Source organism: Manacus candei, unplaced genomic scaffold, assembly GCF_025592945.1.
Source record: "Manacus candei isolate 608988 ecotype Guabito, Panama unplaced genomic scaffold, ASM2559294v1 h1tg000169l, whole genome shotgun sequence".
Taxonomy (NCBI): Eukaryota; Metazoa; Chordata; class Aves; order Passeriformes; family Pipridae; genus Manacus; species Manacus candei.
In genome coordinates, this window is record NW_026138217.1 from 429,902 (window position 1) to 448,922 (window position 19,021).

General features: G+C 51.9%; 1 protein-coding gene across 5 annotated transcripts in view; it reads left to right on the forward strand.

The window, feature by feature from the left end:
- The first annotated feature begins 345 nt into the window (after positions 1-345).
- Positions 346-19,021, forward strand: part of PAX7 (paired box 7) — a 106,875-nt gene continuing 88,199 nt past the window's right edge. For 2 of the 5 annotated variants that reach the window (XM_051773438.1, XM_051773436.1), the window contains exons 1-5: positions 346-649; positions 789-1,020; positions 2,881-3,116; positions 3,752-3,881; positions 4,844-4,972. In XM_051773438.1, coding sequence (XP_051629398.1) covers positions 936-1,020; positions 2,881-3,116; positions 3,752-3,881; positions 4,844-4,972 — 580 coding nt within the window. In that variant the 5' untranslated portion in view covers positions 346-649; positions 789-935. Of the gene's footprint in view, positions 650-788; positions 1,021-2,880; positions 3,117-3,751; positions 3,882-4,837; positions 4,973-19,021 lie in introns of all 5 variants that reach the window. The other 3 variants (XM_051773433.1, XM_051773435.1, XM_051773437.1) reach the window with 3 other exon arrangements.

A 19,021-nucleotide genomic window follows, 5' to 3' on the forward strand; every position in this document is an offset into this window, starting at 1 on the left:
ATCCACACTGCAATTCCCCAGTCCGGGTCGAGATCATTCCCCTCCCTGAAACCCGCAGGGACGCTCAGCTTAGCCACAAAACACACAAAAACCTTTCCCAAACTTTTCCTCGTCGTTTCTCACCCCAATATCTTTTCCATCCGGGGGGGACCCCAGCTTTCCATCAGAAGGAAGCCAAGCCTAGTAATGAATAATAATATCCTAAAAAAACCCGAGGAGCGAGCCCAGGGCTCTGCCTGCCGCTGCTCTTATTGGTCCCTCGGCCCCGGCGCGGAACCCCCTTCCCGGCCGTGGATAAAAGAAAGGAGCCGGAGCCTATCAGAGCCCGCTCGTCCTTCCCACCGCCCCAACTTCCCCGCGCTACCAACTTCCAGCCCCCCTCCCCGTCCAACACCCGCTTCTCCTCCTCCCACTCCCCCCCGGCTCCCGCATCCCTCGAGCGGCACAACCACTTCAGGAAAAGAAAAAAAGCGCAATAACAAACTGCGGGGGGACTCGGCTCCCCCCGCCCCCCCCGGCCCTAAGCCCAGCCCAGCACCGAGGCAACTTTGGATGTGTCTGCTCTTCCCGGCACTCCGGGTTACATTCCTCCGGAGCGCCCGCTCAGGCCGGTTGTGACATAGCCCTAAAACTTTAAGAGGAATTTCTGGTGGGTGAATCCCCCCCTTTTCCCACCCCTCTTTTATTATTATTATCATCATCATCTGTCGATTTTTTTTTTGTTATTCTTTTTTGTCGCTCTGATTTTTTTCCCCCCTCGGAGCAAAGATTTCTCCCTTGTTTTGCAGCCGCGGGCTGGAAGATCGAAGCGCTTCGGCTGCGAGGAGAGGCAGCCCCGCAGCCCCTCCCAGGCTTTCTCGGCTCTCCCGGGGCCAAGGGGTGCCCCCCCCCCAGTTCGGACCGGACCCTCTCGGCCGCCCCGACCCCCCCCCGCCATGGCAGCGCTGCCCGGGACGGTGCCGCGGATGATGCGCCCGGCTCCGGGGCAAAACTACCCTCGCACCGGCTTCCCTCTGGAAGGTAGGTTTGGGAATGCGCCTCTCCACCCCTCCGCACCTTGGAATAACCGGGGCGGGCCGGGCTCGGATGCTTCGGGAGGGGGGATGCGGCTGAACTTCGCACCGGGGGGTTCCCGACCTGAGCATCCAACTTCTCACCGCTCCCGCTGGAGCTGCTCCGGCCCCGCTAATTACCGGGCTTTGCCTTGGCTTTCCCTGTATTTAAAGTGTTCCCAGGCGTCCCGCAGGATTTTTGGGGCAGCTTCACGTGCTTTGGGGTTATTTAGGTGGTTGAGGTTTTTTAACCCGCAAACGTCCCGACAATATCAGCTCCACGTAAAGATGGGGGGAAACAACCAAATCGCTCGTTTTCAACTTTTCCAGGGGAAAATAAGAATAGAAACCTTTAGCCGGAGGGATCCTGCGGCAGCGGGAAAGCCGAGATGTCCTTGGCCGGGGCTGGCGAGGGGAAAGGGGGGGGAATTCGTAGCTGTCACCTCGCTAAGTGTCATCCCCACCTCGCAGCACATCTTTCCCCATCATCTGCCTTCCCTTTGTGAGACGGGAGTTATTATTTCCAGGCACACGCATTCCAAAAAAAAAAAAAAAAAAAAAAAAAAAAAGAAAAAGAAAAAAAGAGGCGAATTTCGAGCGGGACCCTTCTCCCCGCATTTATTAAACAGGAAAATTTCATCCTGACCGTGATCAAGTGGCGAAACTCAAACCTGTGGAAAACCACGCAGGCTGCAAAACATACAAGCTGGGGGGATTTGGTGAAGTGCTTTTCTGTAGCAAATGAAGTAAAACAGACGGCAAGGGAAAGGATCAAAGGATTACAACAATATTTGCACAACATGACTGGGAATAATGAAAAGAGAGAGCGGCCGGCGGTTTTAGTACCTCTTGAATGTAAAATTGGCCACTCGAGTGTTATCTGCCGATAATGATATATCCAGGGAGTGCTGGCCAAGTGACTCGGAATTAGTGGTGCATGATTCTTGTTAAATCGCGAGGCAATTTCTGGAATCGACTTTTCTTTGTATAAAGAGAAAAATCACCCCCCTCGCCTTCCCTGTCCCTCGCCCCCTCCAGCCTTGTGCAAATTACCCAGCTGAGTTCTTCTTCCCCTCCTTGTCTCCCCCCCTTTTTTTTAATTTCCAGCCTGTGAAATCGTATTAATCTACAAGATCTACATTGCGAGATATTAAATAAATTGGGGAGGGGGATTAAGGAGCCGCCGGTCCCCCCGCTCCGGGCGGGGATGCGCCGGGCGAGGTGTCGGGGAAGCGGCGCGGCCGCGGGGAATCCGCGCTCCCTCCGCACCTCCCCGAACCGCGGAATGAACCCCCACCAAAACCACAGAAAGAAAAAAAAAGGCCCAACAACAAAAAAAAGCCCCTCGAGGGTGTTTAAGAGATTATTTCCAAAAGTTTGTTTGAAAGGAGAGAGCTCCGTAAATTGAAGCAAGAATCGGAGTGCGCTTTTTGGTGGGCGGAATGGGAAGTTTAGGGGGGGTTGTTGTGCGCTTTTAAATCTTTTCTTATTTAAAACGTCGGGTATTATTTAAAACAAAGGTGTGAAACCCTAAATATATATAAATATAACGGATAGAAACGCAGGGGCTGTCGCGGCTGGTGGTGTGCGGGTCGTGGGTTATTTTTATTTTCCCACTATCGCTAGGAAAAGTCTCCCGCGTGTGATGCCGGGATAAAGCCGAGGCCAGGGCACGGCCGAGGGGCTTCTCCCTTCTTTAAACGATTCGAATCCCAGGAGAGAAGCTGAAGGCACGGGGAGGGACACGCCCGGTTTCGCTGGATTTTCCTCTCTTTTAACTTTTTTCCCCTCTTTCTTGGGTTGGGGTTTTTTCCTCCTTCCTTTGCAGTTTCCACCCCGCTGGGCCAGGGAAGGGTGAACCAGCTCGGAGGGGTTTTTATCAACGGCCGCCCGCTCCCCAACCATATCCGGCACAAAATCGTGGAGATGGCTCACCACGGGATCCGGCCCTGCGTCATCTCCCGCCAGCTGCGGGTCTCCCACGGCTGCGTCTCCAAAATCCTCTGTAGGTACCAGGAGACGGGCTCCATCCGGCCCGGGGCCATCGGAGGCAGCAAGCCCAGGGTGAGTGCAATGTGGGCGCCGAGCTAAACCTCCCTCCTCACCTTAAAGAAATTCACGTTTCGTGTTCGGGGGTCCAAGTTTTCCAAGTGTTTTTTCAGGGGAAGGGAGAAGGAGGGGAAAGGGCTTTAGTAAAGCTGCACTTTTCGGCCTCCGATGGGTAGAAAACGGTGCAAGTTGAAGGCTGTGAATAAATTAAAGTGATTTTTTTCCTCACGTGCAACAAGTGGTGCACGTTCAAGCGTTTGCTTCGGCCCCAGTGTGAGGGGAGGAGAAGGGTCGGGATGTTTTGGGCAATAATACATTACCATGTGTGCATAAACACTCCAAAAAGCATCCCCTGCACCTCCTCCCTGCCTCCTTCCCCTGCTCAAGGTAAACGCACCCTGGCTGATCTCCTGGGCCCCCGGAGATTCTGCTTTTAGGATGGCCAATATTTGGGAGAGCGGGACCTTTTCTTAGCTTTATTTTCCTCCTTTCCCCTCTCCAAGTCCTCATCTTCAGCCCCAAAACTATCAGCTGGGCAAGGAGGACTGAACTGAGCTGCTCAGCTCTTCTTTTCAATTAAAAGCGCTTTTCTCTCCCCTCCCCTCTCTCTGCACTCGCGGACACGCACCGGTGTCCCTTGATCACAAAAGCAGGTCGCGACTCCCGACGTGGAGAAGAAAATCGAGGAATACAAACGGGAAAACCCCGGGATGTTTAGCTGGGAGATCCGGGACAGGCTCCTGAAGGACGGGCACTGCGACCGGAGCACTGTGCCCTCAGGTGAGAAGGCAGCTTGGCAAGAAGGGCACCCCAACACCCGCAGGAAGATGGAGGGAAATCATTATCACCACCAAAAATATTTTCCAGGGGCTCTTACACCCTCTCGACCTTTGCTTTGATAAGGGGGGGGAATCACCCCAAGCAAAGCCACAGCAGCAAATAAATCCCAGGCGGGGGGGTGTGCTCTTGTCTCTCTGTGGTCTGCTGCAAAAACAAACACAAACCAACCAGTTTTCCCAAGTTATTCCAGCTGCCCTGGGAGCAGGGCTGTGCTGGTGCAGCGGGAGCACTCGAGGAGGCAGCCCCCAAATCCACGATGAAAGGGAACCTTCTTATCCCGTTGGACTTTGCTCAGTGGGGGCTGCAGAGCAACATTTCCAGCAGCCAGAGCCTCCAGCTGTCCGTGGAAAGAGACCCTGCACCCCCAGATTTGGCCCGCAGGGATGTGTTCAGGGTGTGGGGAGTTCTTTGGGTCCCAGCTGCGGGGTGCCCATTGTTCTGGGGGCTGAGCCTTCTCTGCAGGGCACATTTACCCCAAAGCAGGACAGGCCCCAGGTCTGAATCCAGGCCGTGGGTTCCCATTTGGAGCTGGGGGAAAGCTGGGTGTTGGGGGGTCTTTTCCCTGTTCCAGAGCAGGTGACAATTCTTGTGGTGCCCCCCTGGGATGCAGCACTGGCTCTGCTGCCCCGTGGGGCGTTGGCACAACCGGGAGCTGCCCTCGGGGAGGGCGACGAGCGGGTCCAGCTTTGGGAGCCCACCTGGGCAGCTCGGGGGCCTCGGGGGTTTTGGGGGGCACGGAGGTCCGGGCAGGAGCGTTCCCCTGGGGTGCAGATGCCCTCGGGGGCGAGCGAGGCCTCCCGCCCACGTCCTGCAGCCCCGGCCGGGCTTTCCCAGCCGGCTCCCCCCTGGCCTGCCCAGGCAGCTTATACTTGCCCTCTTGTCTTTGACTGTCTGAGGTTTAGTGAGTTCGATTAGCCGGGTGCTACGCATCAAATTCGGGAAGAAAGAGGAAGAGGAGGACTGCGACAAGAAGGAGGAGGACGGAGAGAAGAAGGCCAAGCACAGCATCGACGGAATCCTGGGCGACAAAGGTAAAGGCGGCCGCGCTGCCCGGGGGGGCGGAGGGGACATTTGGGAGAGGGGGAACATCCCTCCCTGCCAGGAGGAAGACGGGTTTGTTCTTTCCCAAAGTGACCGCTGGGCGAGCAGACGGAGAGCTGCAGGGCCCTGGCAGGGGCAGGGGGTGCCCGGCCCTCGGGCCGCGGGGGCTTTCCCAGGAGAAGAGTCGCTGGCGTTTGCTCTGGATCAATTAGACAGAAAGAGGGAGAGGAGGCGGCTGGGAGGGGGGAGAGGCATCTCTGACTCCTAAATGAATTTGTTAAACAGATTTCTCTGCTGCTCTCTAAGTGGTCCCCTGAAACTCGGGCTGACAGTTGACCGATTTGGCCAATCAATATCAATTAGAGCAGCCGCGGAGCAGCGAACGGGGGCTCTGCACCCCGAAAGGAGACCGGCAGAAATAAATCTGGCAGCTCTGATGGAGAGCTTGAGGCTGGGCTGGTGCTGGGGCCCTGTTATCACCTCCCGTGATCGGTGTTTTCTTCTCTCGTGGGAGGAAAAATTAAACTTTTCAAAGCTTCTGTGCTCTAAATATGGGGTTGGGGATGAGGAACAGCCGGAGCCGGCCACTGCGGGAGCTGGAATTTGATTTTTGGTAAACTCAGTGGGGGTGATGATTCCCCTTCCAAAATAAGGAGGAGAAAGTGGCACTTTTAGGGAGAATAAATGAGATCTATCAATGAAGGCGAGGACGTTGAAGTAACGGGAGGGAGGAGCCGCTGTATCGGTGTGGGCAGAAAATGATTTCCTTGTGTCACAGAGCTCGGCGCTTTTTGGGGGGGGAAAACAGCAAGTTTGGAAGTCTTGGGGATGTGCTTCGGGAAATTGGGAATTGCCATTTTTCTCCCAAACTGATGCAAAATGCCGGTGGGCTGAGCCTGCTGGGGTTCAGTCGGTTGGAGTTTTGGGGGATTCGGGACATTGTCGGCAGAGAGGGAGCGGAGTGAGGGGGATTTTCCCCGTGGAGCCTTTCCCCAGTCCCGGGGTGGGAAGCGGGAGGGAATCGCTCCCCAAGTTTCTCACTGGCTCCAAAGTTTTCCCTGTTTTGGGACAATGCGAGTGAGTGGGGCAATACTGACGTGGGGGGAATTCGGGGCAGAAAAAGCTTCTCCGTGTCACCATCAAACGTTCCTGCGAGTTTTAAATGAAGGTGCACAAAAGGGTTTTATTTTTTTTTTAAGGATCTGATCCTTTTTTTTTTCCCAACCTTGAAGATGAACTTCACTTACAAAGACCTTCAAGTCTATTGAAGCTTTATAAGTAAAAGATTCCTGACCACAAAAGCAAACAGTAGAAAAAAAAAAAAAAGAAAGAAAAAGGAAAAAAAAAAAAAAAGAAAGGGGGGGAAAGGGAGGGAAAACCCGAGGCTGCCTTAAAAATGGAGTAAAGGGATGGGGGAGGGAGGGCTTGTCTATTCTCATTCAAAATTCGGCAAGGAGGAGAAAAAGTTTGGACAAAGGGCCAAGGAAGGGAAGAAAGGGAGATAAATTATTCAAAACTCCCTGCTGTTAGATAGTTTTGTAATATTATAGGACCGTCTGTTGGAAAAAGGGAGAACCGTTGGACGTTGCAAAATGTTGCTTGTGATTTGGAAAGAGGCGATGCTCATTTGCAAATCGGGGCCATTGTGTCCGCGAAAAGCTCCCCCCTATCACTTTGGGGTGTTTTTAATTTTATTAAGGGAGGTAAAGATTTTAGGGTTTAAAATTTATTTTAACCGCGCCTCACCGCTTGAAAAAAAAAAAAAATATAATTTTCAAACCGCGGGTTGATTTATTTTTTCCCTTGTCCTCGCGTTTTCCCCATCACCACCCCCAAAATAATAATAATTAAAAAAAAAATTAAAAAGAATGAGTGAAAGAGCTGGAGGGTCTTTATTCATGATTAACACGCAGAAGTGCGTGTCAAAAAGCAAAACAAAACGCTCTCTTCTTCCTTCATGGGTAATATCGCGGACAAATAAAACACGAGCCCCCATTTCTTTCTGAAAGAAGGCTAATTTGGGCAAATTCCCGCTGCCGGAGCCCGCGGAGCGCCGCGGTACCTCCAGGCGCGCAGGCTCCGCTCGCATCCCCGGAGAGAAATCCTGAGTTATCGGCAATTTAAAATTTGTTTTCCTCCCCCGCAATCGCGCCCTGACTTTGTAGATCGCAGAGAAATCACCCACAAAGGCTCTGATTTGGGGTTTTTTTTGGGAGGGGGGGAGAGTCAACCGCGGGTGCGGGTTGGACCCGGCGCATCCGAGCATTGCGCGATCGTGTCTGGCTGAAAAACAACCCTTAAAAAATAAAAAGTGACCCCGGTAATGTGTATTTTAACGCCTGGGAAAGCTTTAATGGCCCCAATTAAGATAATTGATGATTCAACTTGTGAAACACTGCGAGGCGGTGGGTGCACGCTGGATATTTTTTTTATCCCTCGAAAATAGTAATATTCTTATACAATAAAATTAAAATCATAGCTGTTTTCCCCTTTACCTTAATTTTTTTCCCAGGAGGTTCGCAATAAAATAAAAATACACCGCGCTGCTGCCACTTGTTCTCAGCTTCGCTGGGGGGGGGGAGGGGGCTGTAAAGGTTTTTTATTATTATTTTTATTAATTTCTGATTTTTAACGCGGTTTTCTGATTCTCGCGGATGGCGAGAGAGGGGGGGAAACTCTGTTTTGGCCTTTTTCCTCTTGACAAACGTTTCATTGCCGGTTCTCCTCGCAGGGAGCCGGAGGAAGACAGCCCTAAATGCTCTCTCTTTTTAAGTGTTAAAGAAAGCTTCCACCCTGCGCCTGTTTCTTTCTATCGTCTGCTTGGCATTTAATAATGTTAAGACTTATTAGAGCTGGTAATGAAAACTGTGGCTGTTGAATAGGGAGCTGTGTTGGAGAAGGGTGTAATAGCTCCAAGGCATGCTAAGAAATGTATTTATCCCCAATCAGTACTCACTCTCTGAGTTCCCAGCACAAACGTTAAGTTGAAGGGTTTTAAGGCAGATTAAATTGAGCCTTTATTTCTTTGCACTTTCATCTTTAAACGGCTCACTCCAGCTAGCCCTGGGCATATATTCATGAGGCTTCACTTTATTTTATATATATATATATATATTTATATCCTTGTTAAGACCGAGTTGTTATTATTATTTGGGCTTGTTGTTATTTATTATGGCTGGTGGGGTTCATTAGGGAGGGTCACGCGTGGGGGCTGCGCTGTTCTCTCCCGCGGGGGGGGGGCGGGGGGGCATTTGGACACCCCCAAATTTCAGGGGGTGCTGTTCGGGGGTTAATTGGGAGGAGCAGCGGAAGGGCCTCGTCCTGGTGGGGTATTAATTGCAACCAGACGCGGGGGAGGGGGGTCGCGGGGTTACGGGGAAGGCGATGTGTCTGCACGGGAGGAGAGGGAAGTTCGGCAGGTCCCCCCCACCCCGGCGTGTCATCCCACGGGCACGGGGGGGGACAGCCGGTCCTGCCCCCTGCACTGCTCCGGGACGCGAGGCAGGATGCAAAGGATGCTCAGGGCTTGGGTGGCGGGGCCCATCTGGGGTGAAAACACGGATTTTTAGTTCGTTTTCCCCCGCTTTGTATCTCCGAACTCCGCTTTATTGCGCCAAGTTTCTTCCACCGATCGATTTTTCGCTTCGATACTCCTTGGAAATATCGCGTGGGATGGGAAAGCCGAGTGGGAAAGCCGGGAGAGCAGCGGGTTCGGGGTTTATTGGGGGTGGGAGAGGCGGGCAGGTGTGAACTGCACAGGAGGGGGGACACAGGGACACGTGCAGGTGATAACGATTTAATTGGGGAGCCCCCGGTGCCCCTTCTGTCGAGTTTTGGGGGGCTGGAGAGAACAGGGAGAGGCTTGGATGGGTCCTGCCCAATTTAATTGGGCTCGGGGAGGAAAAGGAGAAAGAAGGGGGGACCCCCCCAGCTGGAAAGGGGCTTTGTTTGCCAGGCTGGAGCGGGGGAGAGGGGATGCGGAGTCAATTTATCAGCAAACAATCTGCATTGATTTAAAACCAACAAGCGCTTTCTCTGTAAATGTATGTTTAGAAGGGGGGGGGGAACAGACACTTCATCAAATCAAGGGATTACGAAAGGTTGGCAATCTAATCAAACAGAGACCAGGCGGGATTTGTGAGTGTTGCGAGTGGGATCAGCTCTAATAATGGGGGGCAGGAAAGAGATAGGGAGGTGTCAAGCAATTCATTGGCTTTAGGCTGAGTTATTCTGTGCATATTTCAGGGAGAGAGAAGAGGGAAAAGGAGAAAAAAAAAAGAGCAGGGAGAGGGAGAAGGAGGGGGGGCTGGATGTGAGCACACACGGAGCTTACATGTCACAAAAAAAGCTGAGACAAATGAGGTACAACAATAAACACAGATAACAATTACAAAGGCAAACAGTGGCTTTTGGGAACAAGTAGCTGCAGAACCTGGTCTACATAAACAAAGTAGGCAAATGTTTGCAAGATAAACTCCTTCCTAAATCAAGTGTGACGGGAAGGAGAGAAGAGAGGAGGAGAGATAAGGTTGGAAAGGGGAATAAACGAGTATAATCTAATACAAGACATTTTAAAAAACAAACTTAAGACAAGGATGCGGGGAGAGAGGTTCAATTATACAGTAGGAAGTGAAATAATATAAGGGAGATGTTTGTGATCCAAGGGTTGTTTGGTTTTTTCCTTTTTCTACATCATTCCCCCTCCCTTCTTTGGGGGAGAAGAATAGGTTCAATTATAGACCGGGGGAAAATATTAAGGCAAATATTGGTATCAAAAGCGCTGGCTGGCAGGTGGGGTGCCCGGGGTTCAGCTTGAACGGCAAAGGAAATACATTCGAGACGTTTTAATCTCTAATTTGAAGGTGGATGGTAGATTACATTATCCAGGGAGGGATAGGAAGCAGATCTTTGGCGCGGGGGGGAGATGGATGCCGTGATAGAGGAGGGGAGGAAGGAAGCGGGGAGGTCTATTGCTAATCCCGGGTTTCGCCTGTAATTGGGGTAGGAGAGAGGAGGCAGACATTGAATTAAGCGGCAGGAAGGCTGTGAGGGAAATGTGTGATCCAGGTGTGGGCAGGGGCTGGTCAGAAGTAAACAGACCCCCCCAAAAAAACCCCCACTCTCAACCCCCAAATAATTTAAAGAAGTAGTTTAGGGCTGTGTTGGGACTTATTCTCCTTTATAGAGACCTGTATATATGGATCTTTCCAAATGAGAATTGTATATAAGAGGGGAGAGACGTGTCTGCAGTGTGGTTAAAGGAATTAGATATTTACCAGTTTGAAATAAGCCTGGTTATAAAAAAAGGGAGAGAGAGAGAGAGACACTGAAAAGATGAGACGGGAGAACACTTCAAACGAATTCATCATCTGGAGTGGTGAAGGGGAGATTTAGAGACAGTATTGGGAAGTTATTTAGATATTAATAACATATTTTCCTGAGGCGTCAGGAGTGCCTCCATACGCACTTTTTTCTCGCAGCTATTTGGCTGGGTGAAATATGGGAGACCCAAATGTTGGGAAGAGATAACACAATCAGCCGAGCCCTGGTCCTATGACTGCATCATAGCATTAAACCCGGATTAACCTCCCCTTTCTCCCCCTCCCCCTCTCCCGTTTCACCCCCAGCTCCCCCCCCTCCCAAAGCCCCCCCCCGCCCCGAGAAGCTTTCCAAATTTTTCAGGGGAATTTACATGGCAGGATTTTAAAGCACATATAACACTGGCCTTAAAGCTGTAAGGTACTTACTCGAGCATTAGGGTGAAGCGGGGGGGGAAGGATCTTTCTGAAAATTACGTTTGCTACAAAAGAAATAAGCAAATAAGGGACCCTCTTAAGACCTGAGCTTTGGAGATATTATATATTTATAGAGACTCTTCTTAAAAAAAAAAAAAGCCCATTTCAATCAGCTGCCACATTTCTCTCTTCTCCCCCACTGGGTTTTACTCTTTTTTATTATTACCTTGTATTTTTTTATTTAATCTGAACTTCTGGCCGGTTTGGGCTCTGGGTTTTTTGGGACGAGACGATGCTGGGGAGGGTGTCAGAGCAGGAGGGTTCCGAGCCGGGGAGGGGGAACGCCCGGGTGGGAGCTGCTCCCGCCCGGCCGGGCAGCGCTTCCCTCTCCCGGCAGCGCTGAACATGCAGGTGGAGGAACCAGAGCCCCAGGGGGGTGGATTTTGGGGGGCTTCTCGTCCCCTGCTCCCCTCTGAGCCCAGGAAAAAAAAGAAAGGAAGGAGTTGGGAAGCGCAGGTGCAGCTCAGGGAGGGCGCGAAGGTGGGGATGGGGATGCGGCTCTGCCGGCGGGCCCGGGGAGAAGGTTTGCTGCATCCCCCCCTCCCAAAAAACCCTCCTCCTCCCCAGCTCATCCCGAGCCGGAGACGGTCCCCGCTCGGGAGGGCTCGTCCTGCGCTCTCATCTCGCAGCATCGCACCACAAAAGAAATTAGATGTCAGCTAATGCCTGTTTATAAAGACATTTGTCATCCCGAGTTGGGGAGAATTGGGAAGAGCCGAGAAGGAGCGGGGAGGGCGAGGACCAGAATCGGAGCCTTTTTAAAAGGCAGAATCTGAAGGTGCGAGTGACGCTGATATTTTGGGGGCCCTGTCCGGGACTGACCCCTGCGCTGGAACGGCCCTCGGGGGGGATCGCAGTTCCTCGGAGGGGGATTGTAACGCCTCGGAGGGGGTTTCATCCCCTCGAAGGGGCTGGGAAGGGGAGGGGGGGGGGGGGAGAAAAAGAAAAAGTAGGTGAGGAAAAGTAGAGGCAGCTTGAGGAAATTGAGAAGCTTATAGTCTTTGATCCTTGGATGCTTTTCCTTATCAGAAACATTTGTGGTGACACCGGTACAAAGGAAGTTCATCATATTACAGACTGCTCGGGCTGCTCGCAGGAATCACTGTCTATTAATTAGCAGGCGCTCTGTCTTGTGGGACACACGAGATCTGAGGCTACATATTACTTGCTTGGATGGCTCTGGGTCCTGTGATGAATTGCTGTAAAGGGCCGGGGCTGTTTATAGGCTCTGCGGGGACAGCCGAGGCAGAGGGGAGGCGGGGAGGACCCTCGGCTCATTCATGAAATATATCTATATCTATCAATCTATAGATGGGCAGGCAAGAGGGGAAGGGGGTCGCTCATTCATGAAATTCTGCGGCTGGGGAGACATTTTAGCTCATCCATTTTGTGCACGGCCGGGCTGCGCGGCTCGGGGGCTCCTGGAGGCTTTGGGAGGACGGCAAGGGCTGGTTTAAAAGAAAATATTTTTAAAAAGAAGAAAAAAAAAGTGAAAAAAGACTAGTCAAGTCTTCCCAAAGACAGGGCAAAGGAGGCGAGGAGGTGGCGGTGGAAATGGAGGGTTTAACTCAGCTCCGAACATCCCACCCCGGGGCTGCTCCCCTCGCACCTCCACCTGCGCACCCAAAATGCATATAAAAGATTTTTTTGGAGCGGGGGTGGAATGTGGGGTTTAAAGAGGGGGCTTTCCAGCCTTTCCTATGGATGGTCGGTCTCCTGCTGCTCTGCCCCACCGGGGGCAGCTGGGAGGGCACGGAGGGATGTCCTGCTCCCCCCCGAGGGATGCTCTTTGCCCCCCCGAGGGATGCTCTTTGCCCAACCGAGGGATGCTCCTTGTCCCACCCAGGGATGCTCTTTGTCCCACCCAGGGATGCTCTTTGCCCCACCAAGGGATGCTCTTTGCCCCACCCAGGGATGCTCCTTGTCCCGCGGAGGGATGCTCTTTCTTTGCCCCACCGAGGGATGCTCTGTGCCCCACGAAGGGATGCTCCACAGCCCCCAGGGGATGTTTCGGGGGGGCTCAGTAGAAGCGCAGACTATTTTTACCCCCTCTCTTTCCTCCCGTGGTCCGTCCCTGCCCCCGGGCTTGCCCCCGTTCTCTGGAAGAGGGAGGAAAAAACCCTTCTTGGTTTTCACTCTTCCCCTGTCGGTGTTTTTTTGTTTGATGCTAAAATTGGAAGGCAGCACTCTGCCTGACCCTGGGCAGCGGGGTGAGGGCAGCGCTGCCGGCGGGGCTCCCCCCGGGCGGGGTGCGGGCTGAGGGGGGGGACAAACCCCCCCAGCTCGAACCTTCAGTGCCGCCTTTGTCCCGAGCCCCCAAAGCCCGCGGATCAAAGAGGTATCTCCAAAAGAGGGGGCGGGGGTTCGCGGATAGTCATGAAACCGCGGCCCCCAAACCCGAGGGGAGTCCGAAAAACAATGTTGTTTTCCTGTTTTCCAAGGGAAAGGGAAGGGGGAAAACCCGCCCCTGCCCCACTGCCCTTTTCATCAGCGTCCAGATCAGGAGCGGAGGGGAAAGTCCGGAGCGACAGCAATTCTGTAATATATTTAATTTATTTTTTCCCATTATGGGGACGAATTGATTTGCATTTTTATTAGGAATTAAACGAGAGGGAGGAAAGTTGACTCGACAGGATTGCTCAACGAGAAGCTGCTTTTGAGCAACTCCCTTCCAAGAGGAGTTAAAAATACCCGGGTGATTTTCGCCTTGCTTGAAGTTAGAAGAAGGATCCTTAAATCATCCGTGAAACTTCCCACTGTTAAACAACTTCGCAAAGATGATTATTGTTTTTTTTCTTGAGAAAAATCAATCCACCCAGAGCCTCGTCTTGCGCTTTAATAAAGATTCGCAGGCTGCATTATTTTGCATTTTTAAATACAGAAGAGCGTTTAAAAGGAGAGGGTGAAGGTACAAAGGACACCTCGATGTCGAGGGATATTCAGGGGACAGTCATGTTTATATTCGCTACAATTGTCTCCGGCACATTTGATTGCTCGGAAAAAGAAAGAAACAGTGACATGAATAGGAATGGGGGCTGGGGGGCCGCGATTAATAACCCCAACCTTTGTATGGTGGAAATTATCCGAGGGAGGGCAGATAGCCGGGGCTGCGGGGGATTTTAAAGGAATATATATTTATATATCCGCGTATAGAAGCGCGTGTTTAGCGACAGGCCGGCGTTTTCCAGAGGGATTCGTTATTTTTCTGTGCTGTAACTTAATTATTTATAAATTATTTTCCCACTTCTCGACAAGATGCCTGTTTGATGCTAAATAGCAGCAAATTGAGCTATTTGAAGCTTCCCCCCCCCCCCCCCCATTTCCTGAGAATGTGAATATTTGGTTTGTACCTTGTTGCTCTGTTTCTTTTTTCCTGGAGTTTTCCACTTAATCTCCTTCCAGCCACAAACCCTCCCTTGTGCGTGCGGGTGAATGTGCTCGCAGCGGGTAAACTGCCATTGCCATTCCTGAAACTTCAGCAAAAGGAGGAGAAAAGTTTGAAGGGTTTAACAAAGGAAGATTCTTTTTAAATAAACAAACAAAACAACGCAGTTCTCGGCACCCCGAATTCTCCGTAGGGGCCTGTGGAAAGAGAGAGATCGAACAGCCTCAGATTGAGATGCATCTAAAGGACGAGGGGATGCAGGATGGTTAAATCCAAGTGATGTTTTGGGGAAAGTTATGTGTGTATAAAGTCAAAATCTCCGTTGTTCTCAAGGGAAAACACTCAAAGGTTCATGGCGCACAGATGGACAATATTCCCAAATTCTGCTTGGCAAAAGCGTCTCAGCAAATCTCTGTCCAGGAATAAAACAGGGTGGTGGTTGGGATCAATTCCTAAAGAATAAAATAACTCCAGCGCCGAGCAGAGAGCTACCTGGGTTTAGAGTTCAGTCGCGAAGAGTCAAGTGGCCCCGCGGAGAAAAAAATATCCCCGTCACCGCCCTCCCCCCCCCCCCCCCCCAGATCAGCAGGGAAACCTAAATATTGTAATTATTTTTTCCCTGCGAGGCAGGGAAGGGAAACAGCGGAGCCGAACCCCCCGAGCCCTCGCTCCTCTCCCGGCTCCTGGGACTCCGCGAGTTTTTCTCCGATTTTAAACTTTACCTAGGCTGAATTTGATCTTTTTAACTCTTTTGCCATCCCCATCTCTTTCCCCCCCCTCCTTTTCTGACGGTGTTTTTTTTCTCACTGTTTTCTCCCCTTAACCTCCTCTTTTTTGTGTGTCCGCCTTTCATTTGAGGCGAGGCTTTACAGCTTGCTACACTTTCTAAGTGCATCAATAGCCACTTTAGAAATACAAACAACTTTTAAAGATAAAATAACCAAACCAGAATGGGACTTTCAATGGGGGAATAGTTGTTGTTCTTTACCATGGAGTGTGCAGCCGCCTCTGCCTAATCCAGCTTTCATTTTCACCGACAAATGCCAAGAATCTATATCTGTCTCCCAACCCCTCGGGAGCTTGATTACACGACAAAAGGCTGCCATTATCCGCAGGAGAAAACAGGGAGGGGACACGGGGGCTCGGGCCTCTGAGGATGAGGGCATCTCCAAACTATTGACTTAGTGGATGAAGTCAAGAGCAAACACGCTGAGATCTAAAGGGGGGAAGGCGCTGAAGGAGCGGGCGGGGGGGATCTTCAGGGATGGAGCGGAGGAAAAGCAGCAGCAGAAAGTCCTCGAAAGTAGCGCGGAAGGGGAAGGAGAGAGTTTGGGGAGGAATTAATCCGACTGGGGAAAGGTTTTTCTCCTTCCCCACCCTAGAGAAGGTCGATCGGGGAAAACTCCCACCCGCTCTCTGACCCCACATTGGTGGGGTTTTTTCCCCGTGTGTTTTCGCCTATGGTGCGATTTAATTTTTTGAAAAGTTCTTTTCCACCTTCTCCATGGGGAATTTGGGTCTCTCCTCCCGCTGAGAGTAGAAAAAAGGTGGAAAAACCCAAATCACGCTTCTTGGGGGCCCGGGGATGGTGCGGGAGTCCTCACCCCGCCGACCTGCGCATCCTCCCCGGGCTGGGCGCAGGCACCTCTCCCCAAGCCGGGGGTAGCCCCAGGAGAGCCTCACCCCAAAGTTTTGGGGGCACGGGGAAATCTCTTCCCCACCCTCCTCGCTGCTGCAGCCCGGACACCACTGGCTGGACTCGGATTTTCTCCCCAAACTGGGAATAAACGGGGTCAAGGTCTCGGCTGCGCGTTTGGCCGCGGAGCCACGATCGCTCCCCGGGTCGTCCCCGCAGAAAGGCTGGGAATGAGGGGCTGGGAGGGGTAGGAAGGGGGGTAAGATACCCCAGCGGGTCCGGCGGGGAGGAGAAGTCACCCCACACCGCTGCTTTTCAGGTCGAACTGGCCGCGTTGTGCATGACTGCCTCATTAGCCACCGCTGAGCCGGGATTTGCGGGCCCGGCTCATCCCGGCCCGCCGCGGACTAAAGTTATTTCAGCTCTATCTGTAATTTATCTGGGTCACCTGGGGAGAAATCCTCCGGGTACGGAGAGTGCTAGAAGCGGTACCAAAGGAGTCCCACCGCCCTTAATTACTCTTTAATCAAGCTAACACAGTGGTCCCTTTAAAGAGCTGCTTTTGGCGCAAGAAGCTGCGTTTAAGCATCTGCTCCCCGGCCGAGGAGCCAAAAACCTGCTCCAGCTTAAGGGATTTAAAGGTGTGGAGCGTGTTTCGGGCTGGACCCTGCGAGCATCCCTTCTGCTGGAAGCACAAAAGTATTAAACAAAGGAAGAGGGTGGCGGGGAGGTGGGAAGAACCTGGAGGATCCGATTTAAACTACAAAGGAGCCTAAATTCGGCTTTTAAGTGAAATTTATCCTGGCGGAGAGCGAAGGGGAGAGCAGGGTGTGTTTGCAGCGCTGAGGGGCTTTTCCTCCTTGCAATAAGCCCAGATGGACAGCTTATTTTGTATTATTTTATGTTATTTCCCTTTCGTGATATATGTAAAAAGGTGATGAACCTGCTGTTCGCAGCGGGATTGTGATTCAGGAGCAGGGTGGTGAAATTTTGCTCTGGGAAAGCTGCGCGGAATCCTTGGCTTTGCGGTCCTACGGACAGTTCAATGCCTGGCAGGGAAAGAGCAGCTGCTGTGAGAGAGAATAAATGTTAAAAGAAAGAAAAAAAAATCCTCGTAATCTTGGGACGTATATAATCTACGTCTCCCCGAATCCCAAAAGGCAGCGGGCCCGTCTCTCTGATTTATTTTTACGCTAGCCTAGTTTGCATCCCAAAGAAGTAAACTGCTATTTTTAACCACTGGTTTAAAGCTTAATTAAAAGCCCCTAAACTGATTGTTTTGAAAATTGATTTAGAGGAATTGCCCCAGGGCTGAGACGCTATCTAAGCCAAGGCGCAGTCCCAGAGCTCGCAGTGGTGTCTGCATCGTTAACCCCGAAGTCGCCGGGTGTGGGTGACACACGGGCCAGCGGGGTCCCCGCACCCTCTGGAAAGAAAGGTCCTTTGTTAGTCCCGGCTACCGGCTTGCTTGGGTGGATCTCCGCTGGTTTCCTGGAGTTTGGAGGTTTAATTGAATTAAGGGAAGCTCTGAGATGCTCCTGACACCGGGACGGGAGAGCTCTTCCTTTCATCTCGGGGAGCGGGGGGTGGATGGAGGAGAGAGTTGTCTCCAAGGACCACGGTATCTCCACAAGTCGGCTGTGCCAGGGGGGTACACGGGTTATTTTGGTGCCCAACCCCCTTCCCCTCTTGCCAACCTCCCTTTTTGCAGCCACCGGGCCCGAGATGCTGCCGAGCCACCGCCGCTGTAATTATCTTCAATTGGCTCCCCGGGAGAAGGGGCTTTACCTGCTTAAAAGCGGTGAAATGAAAGTTGGTTCGAAGGCTTCGGGAGAGGGAGGGTGGGAAGGGAAGTGGCATTTCAGCCCCGTAATTAGATGTAAACAAGAATAGAGACGGGGCTCCATGGTCAGACAACTTGATTGTTAAGGGATTAACACCTAAGTAAACCAATAAAGACTCCGCGTTGCTGGCGAGAGCTGCGGGCCAGGCAGGGCTGGGCAAGACTAGCGAGGACTAATGGGCTCCCCCCCGCCACAGCCAGCCCAGCATATTAATAACCCCCGAGAAAACGGTCTGGACACGTGTGGGGCCACCCCAGCAATTTTAGGAGTCCGGTTTTTAAGGCTTTTGGCAAGGGTTTGAGTTGTTGGGGGTGTTTCTACTGGTTGGGAAACGAAGGGCGATTCCCTTCTCTTCTTCGGGATGCCTCAAGGTAGACAACCGTCTTCACCTGGCACCCATAAACATTACCCGGCACCCATCGCCCTATTTACTAGGGGATTGAATGAGTTAGGAGAGGATTTCCTATCCACCCGAATGGGGCAGGGCACTCCCGCCTCCACACGTGTAAGTAGGTTCGTTTCTTTTGCACAAGGAAAAACGCAGGTTCCTTCAACCCTTTAGTTTTTCCATCCCTTCTTAATAATAGCTTAAAAATAATAGAATCCTTCAGAGCCAACTCGAGCAAAACCCTCCTGGGCGTATCTCTCCAGGTTTGCCTCCAACTGGGCTTTTGTCGCCGTTTCTTTTTCTCCCAGCTCGCCCCCGGTTGGTATTTCCCCCCCTTCCCTCCAGCCCCGGCCGGACTTTGAGTGGCTGGAGGAGTTTAACCTTTGGGAAGAAAACAACAAAAAAAAAATCAGGTCTGGCCTTAAGTGATGTGATGGTACCTGTAAGCCTGATTTCCATGGCTTTCTGCCGTGGATTTGGGATTGAGAAGTACCTGAAAGGCTCAGAGTCAAACTGAGTTCAATAACTCGGGTCTGTTTTGTTTTCCTCCATCTCTCCCCAGCCTCCAGTGGTCTCTGTGCTCCGCTGGCAGGGCCAATATCGGAGCACTCTGGGGTGTGGGTATTTCTTCCTCCTGATTGCAAATAACCGAAAGATTAGCACCAGCAGCTGTTTGGAATTGGAACAATGGAGAGACCTAGGAAGTGGAGAAATTGAAAAAGGAGAACCCCCCTCCTAATCACCCAGCTCAAAGTTCACCAAGTCAGACTGCATGACTTAACGTGACCTCCACCTCGGCTTCACAGGCTGTTTGCTTATGGGGAGGCTGGGGGGAGGCAGAAGGAGAGAGGGAAGGGGGCAGGGGGGGATAGGGGGAGTTTAATGAAATTTCCTATAGAAATGGGAGGTTATGGCGTGGCTGGACGGTCCCCTTTGGCCGCCGGCTGCTCTCGGTGTTGTCCCGTAGGGCGGGTTTGGGGGTTCTCTAATC